This window comes from Pteropus alecto, unplaced genomic scaffold, assembly GCF_000325575.1.
Source record: "Pteropus alecto unplaced genomic scaffold, ASM32557v1 scaffold76, whole genome shotgun sequence".
Taxonomy (NCBI): Eukaryota; Metazoa; Chordata; class Mammalia; order Chiroptera; family Pteropodidae; genus Pteropus; species Pteropus alecto.
Genome location: NW_006443138.1, coordinates 5,490,954 through 5,497,454, shown reverse-complemented (window position 1 = coordinate 5,497,454; position 6,501 = coordinate 5,490,954). Strand labels below are relative to the sequence as shown.

At 32.9% G+C, this 6,501-nt stretch overlaps 1 protein-coding gene across 1 annotated transcript in view; it reads right to left on the bottom strand.

The window, feature by feature from the left end:
* Window positions 1-4,212: 4,212 nt before the first annotated feature.
* CAND1 (cullin associated and neddylation dissociated 1) overlaps window positions 4,213-6,501 on the bottom strand; it is a 38,721-nt gene continuing 36,432 nt past the window's right edge. The window contains exon 15 of the mRNA XM_006923713.3: window positions 4,213-6,271. Coding sequence (XP_006923775.1) covers window positions 6,047-6,271 — 225 coding nt within the window. The 3' untranslated portion in view covers window positions 4,213-6,046. The remainder of the gene's footprint in view (window positions 6,272-6,501) is intronic.

Genomic DNA, 6,501 nt, shown 5'->3' with positions numbered 1-6,501 from the left:
TAAGTTCTATACCTATTTGGGGGAGTTTGTATTGCAGAATATAATTCCAATATCCAATCAATTGCTGTCCTGTCGATTTTATCTCAAACATCCTGACTTCCACTCCAAAACCACCTTGGTTCAGCATAACATTCGCTCTCACCTGTATTACCCTAGTGATGTCCTAATTTATCAGTAAATGTCTTAATCTTCTTTCCTACCTAAACTGTAACTAATCTTTCAAAAGTGCAAATTTGATCACGTGACTGCCTGCCTTTAAGTCTTTGTATGGCTTGCCATCATCCCTGAAATTAATTTCAAACTGTTTCTAGCCACCTATAATCTGCCCTTCCTAGCCTCACTACTCTCTTATATTCTACACTACAGACATACTCAGCTTCCAAATACACCATGACCTCATCTCTATAATTTTGCCAATTCTGTTCTCACTCCAGAGTACACAATTTCCTAAGCTTAGGCTTGTCCTGACAGGAACCTCTGTGCCACAAATCACACAGAACCATGTATTTCCTCCTATTGCAATACTACTTAATAATTATCTAGTGTGTATCTTCCCCTTAGACAAGCAAATAGTCAAGCCCACAGTACTAAATAGGTACCAAGGGAAGGAGGGAAAAACGTAATTAGCTTTGCCTCTGATGATCCATTTACAAGAATGAGGTATAATAAATTTTCTATCAATCCTGACATTTAGAGCTCATGAGCACAAGCTATGGTAGCACACAGATCACAGTGGGGCCTCTCATCTGAGTGGCCACATGTGGTCATCTGATAATACTTGATTGTACTTCAGAGGACAGTTGATACTGAAACACATTTCTAAATGTTTTAAATGTAGATTTTAAGGACTGATTTTCAAGGTTTCCAAACTCAGCAATCTAGACTTGCTCAAACTGCTGACCAATCAGTCTCATTAATATTTCAGTAACATCATGTAAAAGTATAACTTATTTTTGCTTATGCCAATTTTCCCAAATGGGACTGAAATGATTCAGAAGCTTGAAATATTACTCACTTGCTCAATGGTTGTTTCAAAGAACAGGCAATCTGTGGTTATTTTTCTTTCACATGCCTTCCACCATCAGTCTTTAAAATCCCATGTGTGGGCATCAAGATTCATAAAGCATCTTGTCTCCAAACATCAACTATTCCTAGAAAAGCAGCAAAAATCTGCTAGTCAGCTTAATAAGTTGCCTTCAAAGTTCAAATATATATTGTTTAGGAATTACACAAAATATCACTACTTGGCATGTCTTTAAACATTATAGCTAAATAGCAAATTACCCGTACTAGTTCAAGAAAGTAAATTGACAAAACTTTTCTTGAAGAAAATGTAAATGAATAATTTTGAAAACCTATTTACTGTTTTTATAAGAATTCAAGTAAAATGCACTAATTGCTCATGGCTCCTGTTCCTAAACTTAATAAAGTACACTGATTCCAAAGCAAACTGCCTCATGCTTCCCTTTATAGTAGTCCCTTTATACTCATATTTCTATTAAGAATGCAGAAAGCATTTTATAGCCATAGAAAAACAGTATGTTAAATGATTTAGTAAGGACTATCCATTTAAATCAGAGGAGATAGTAGTAAATAGAGTAGAAATATATTTTCACTAAATCGTGACATTTCTAATTGGTGAAAGAAAAGGGGTTGATTAGAACTGACACTTAAGAATGTCTGAAAACTCCTACAAGTATATAATCTCAGTTGGCTAGAGGCGCTAGAAACAAAATTCTCTAAAACAGTTCTCAATTGAAGCAATTCTGTGCTCCACCCCACACACCTCTAGGGATATTTAGCAATAGCTGGAGATAATTTTGGTGATCAACTGGGGGTGGTGGTGTCACTACTGGTATCAACATGGAAAGAGGCCATGGGAGCTAACACCTTACAATGCATAGAGCGGCAGCCCATGACGGAATTATCCAATTCAAAATGTCAATAGTGACAAAGTTGAGAAATCCTGAACTAAAAAGGAAATGTGTTTTCCTATTAAAGTATAAATTCTGGAGAAAAGAATGGATTTTACTTCTAGAATAAGGAACCAGGAGTTTATTTTTCAGACCTTTCAGGAAGGCCAAGCAAGATGCACATTTGTCTCTTTTTTAAAAGTACAAGATTACAATAAGCTACCATCACACATTTAAGCTGCCCTTACCTAAGTAAGGAGTGGGTTTATAGGAAAAGTGAAATGTCTGTGACAAGTAAAACAGCTTTTCAGAGTAGTAGGATTATTACAGCCTATTATAACATGAGGTTATCATGGTTTTATACATTAACCAGTTCTGGAGTACAATTCTTTACCTTTGTATGCGAGCATTTTAGAATAAAATCACTCGGTGTGCATTTTAGTCACTGATAATGGCTAAATACACTAATTTCAATACTCTCTATTCCAGAAAAAAATTTCAGTTCACAGAATATAAGTTTTTTCTCTTCTAAGACCTAATTGAAACAATTCAATTTGCCAAAACCACCGATAATCAATTAAAATCATAATAAGAAGGTATGAAGAGGTCAGAGTATAAAGACTCCCTCTACCAAAAATCATTCTGAAACCTAACACACTCACATTACAGGGTCTAATAAAGAAAAAGTAGAATTATCTGCAATACTCCTCTCCATAGTTTTAACTGCAGCTGATTTTTATGATGTCTTATGAAAAACTAATCCCATTTTGAACTGAGCTAAGTTACATAGAACAAAAACATGTTGCTGATAGATCTTAACCTAAATTACATAACAAGTGTTCACAAATCTTATTTTTCTAGTATTAGCAAGAAAATAAAGCAACTATTGTAAAGGGAAATATGTAATTTTAGTGTATATCTTTCTTAATGGTGTTATCTTCTGAGCTTTTGGCAGCTTGCCACCAAATACTTCCTTGTGTTCCATTTTTGCAACCAAAGGTATCGGTTTCATTTAATTAACTGGAAAAGTCAGTTAAAACCAGAATAGCCGTTTTCCAAGCAGTGAAATGAACTGTTACTGTATTGTTCATTTTGATTCTAGAGGATTATATAAGATTTCAAAAACAGAAATCTTGAGTGGCAGTGGTTTGAAAATTAGGATTCAGTTTAAGATAGAGCTAGAATCCAAAATTTGCTAAAATTTTTAAGCCCTTTAATATCAAAACATTTACTAAACATACCTAGACATTGGCAGTTAATTTCACCAATTTAAATTTTTGGTAAAATTTAATGTGGGAGAAATATTCAACTTTTTAACTTGTGAGGTGTTACTATATACTTTGTCATGCGGCTAAATACAGCTTACAAGGCTTATTACTTAACCAGTTAATTGAAGTTTTCAATGACTGAGGATTTTGTATATTTCATTATTTTGATCTTCAATCATACCAATATAATCAAATCCATAATGTCTGAGACGAAACTAGATATAAAGGTATAAGAACATCCCTTAGAACTGGTTAGATACGTCCGTTATTTCTGTACCATTTACCCAACAAAAGTGTAAAAAAATGACTGATTTCGTTATGATTACACAAAAATTACGTAAATATTCATTTGATGAATTCACGTATTCCAACTTTTTAAGAATTCTAATTCCCAAGAATTAAGCTTTAGATATCATTAATATGACCATTTTAAAAATTATCATTCAGTGCTATTGACTTTTTAAATAAACTTTTAGGTTAGGCATTGCCATTTTACCAAATTTCCTTTCTGCCTTAGTTTCGTAAAATAACCTAACCTCAGAATATAACCCCATGTTGAGCTTTCTTTAATAAATCAAGTAAATCTAAACAATTTAAACATCCTCAAGAAAATCAGCAAACAACTGTTTTCTTCTTAACTTTTAGATCCCCTGAGAACCTACATATATAGAAATGCTAAGCAGAACTTCCTAATAATACTCAAAAGATCAGTAAACGGCATGAGTAGCAGACTGTGACTGGACTTCGCACCTGGCAACTTCCACTCCAGTAGCAGGACATCATCACCATGAGAAACAGGGAGTTAATCAATGTGACTTAGCATTTAAAATTTGAGTATTCTTCTGTTACTAATTTTATGTATGTGAATATACATTAATATATACATACACCGTATCTACTACTAGAAAGAGCAGACTATTTCTTTTGTATTAAAAGAAAGAATTTCAGCTATATTAAAAATAGCCATCTTGCCAAAAAAAAAAAAAAAAGTATCTTGGAAGGTTAAAAAAAAGAAATCCAATACATGAAAAGTATTTGAATATAACTTTAGATAATTAAGACATTCATACAACATATGCATGTCAGTCTCCTATTTGGTCCTAAAGCCTGCAGTATTGTAATTTATTGTGAAACCAAATACTTAAATATATTCACAACATCTATACCACGGTAATGTATAGTACATAATATACTAACATCTCAAAATAAATTTCTATTACAGTTTTATGCAAATTATGGTATAAGATTATCACCTGCCACATTTTGAAATGGCACCAACTTCATGTAATGTTCCATGTCTATGTACTAGTCCAAATCTTTACTGGTAATCTTATGCATTATCACCTGAACATTTGAAATCAAGCTGTTAATCTAATAAGTACAGTATGTTATCAATTCAAATCACTGCGTATTTGGATGTTAAAGCAAGTAATACAGCAGGAAAAGTATTTCTAATTCACAGTTTCAAAAATAAAGGGTGCAGTTTTGATTGCTTAAAATTGGTCACTAACTTTAACAACTGCCTCCTTCAAAACATGTAAACTATGTTTGCACAGCATTAGGAGATGTCTTTATTTCAGAAGTTATAGTTCTTACTGTTACAGGAGCACCACAAATTTGAAGAAAGAGGCTACAGTGTGAAATGAGTTCACTGAAGGTATGTTAAATAAAATTGTAACTACAATAGAAGGTACTGCAAAGCTTTGTTTCCCCTAGCACAGACCCCCTCAATCAGGAAAAGTAGTCAATGCTTACCAAATACGATATGTAAATTAGCTCTACAAGAAAGGGGTAAAAATCCAACTCAACTAAAAGAAAATACTATTATTATCTAACAAACCTGTGATAGCCAGCGTCAGAATTTTCATAAAAATAAAACTTAAAAGCATACACAGTATTTGTATCCTTTGATAAGGGACATAGGAATCCAAAGGGAATGGAAAAAAAAAGCTGGCCTTAGAATTTCTAAGGGGAAACACACACACACAAATGGGTAACTGAGAAAAACTGAGTACTTAAATATTCAAATTTTAAATGTGTAAGAAAATGTATAATAGAAAAAAGTGGCAAATTGTTGTGACTTGATTTGCTGAAAACATTTGTAAATTCACACTGGTGTTAAGAAAACCAGTTTCAAAAGTTTACTTCCCCCTCTCTCTCCAGATATGTTTTCTGTGCAAAAATAAATATCTGCAAATTGCACTAATACAATACTTATTTTGACTTTTGTATTATGAATAATCTGCACATGCTGCTTTACAGACAATACATATTTGTAAACTTGCTCATGCAAAATTAGTGTGTGCAACAGGGACAGTGTTAATCCCCATACTTTAAAAAAATGACACCTCATTATCTTTTTTTAAACTGCCAAACCTTCTGAAATGTAACAAATCTTAGATATTATCTGCCAGCTAAAAATCAATTTATATTGCTGAAACAAAAAGTTATACAAGAAAAAGAAACATGGTTTTTGTCTTGCAGAATTTTTGATTTTTAAATAAGAGAAATTTTATAAAAGAAAGAAATTCATGGTCACAAAATTTTAACATTTTAATCCTAAACATTACAGGGCAAATAGATCCTGGACCCTATCTCCATATTCCATAAATCCTAACTTTTAGTTTCCATTGTTGCCCTAACCACTAAAAACATTAGTGGTTTTACAACCTCTGGATTATGGAAATACATATTTCTGAAATAAATGTTACAAAAACAAAAATGGAAGAAAGCCAAACTGTCTTCATGAAGGAAAAAAAAGTGGAACATTTTGAAGCTTTTAGACACTTCTCTTTCCATGTCTTATGATTAACCTCTCGATTCAGTGCATCATATGGTCAATGTAATGGTCCCCATGTTGAACATCTAGCTAGTGTCCATTGATTCCAAGTTAGTGGATGATGAATCTTTTTGGATACTTTCAAAGATGGCTGCCAGCTCAGGGTTAGAACTGATCTGTGACTGGAATTCACTCATCAGTGGACTCTTCTCTGCTTCTGGAATGGTTAGCAGTGCTGCTACTGCTCTCATGGCAGATCGCTTTAGTTCATCTTGCTTTTCAAATTCCTGCTTTACTGAATTTGCCTTTACCTGTAACATTGAGTAAATTTATATTATAAGCTACAAGAGACAGCTCTTTATACAAACAAAATTTAAGCACGTAGAAATTTCTGGTAAATAAACCTACTCTTGCATAGGTCCAAAAGTTACATTATATTCTAAGCACAGTTGTTTTTAAACTTCTTTTTAGCAGTAGCTTGTCTCCTATTCTTTTAAGGAAATATCTTACACAAAGCCCATTATAAAACCAGAAAATCCAG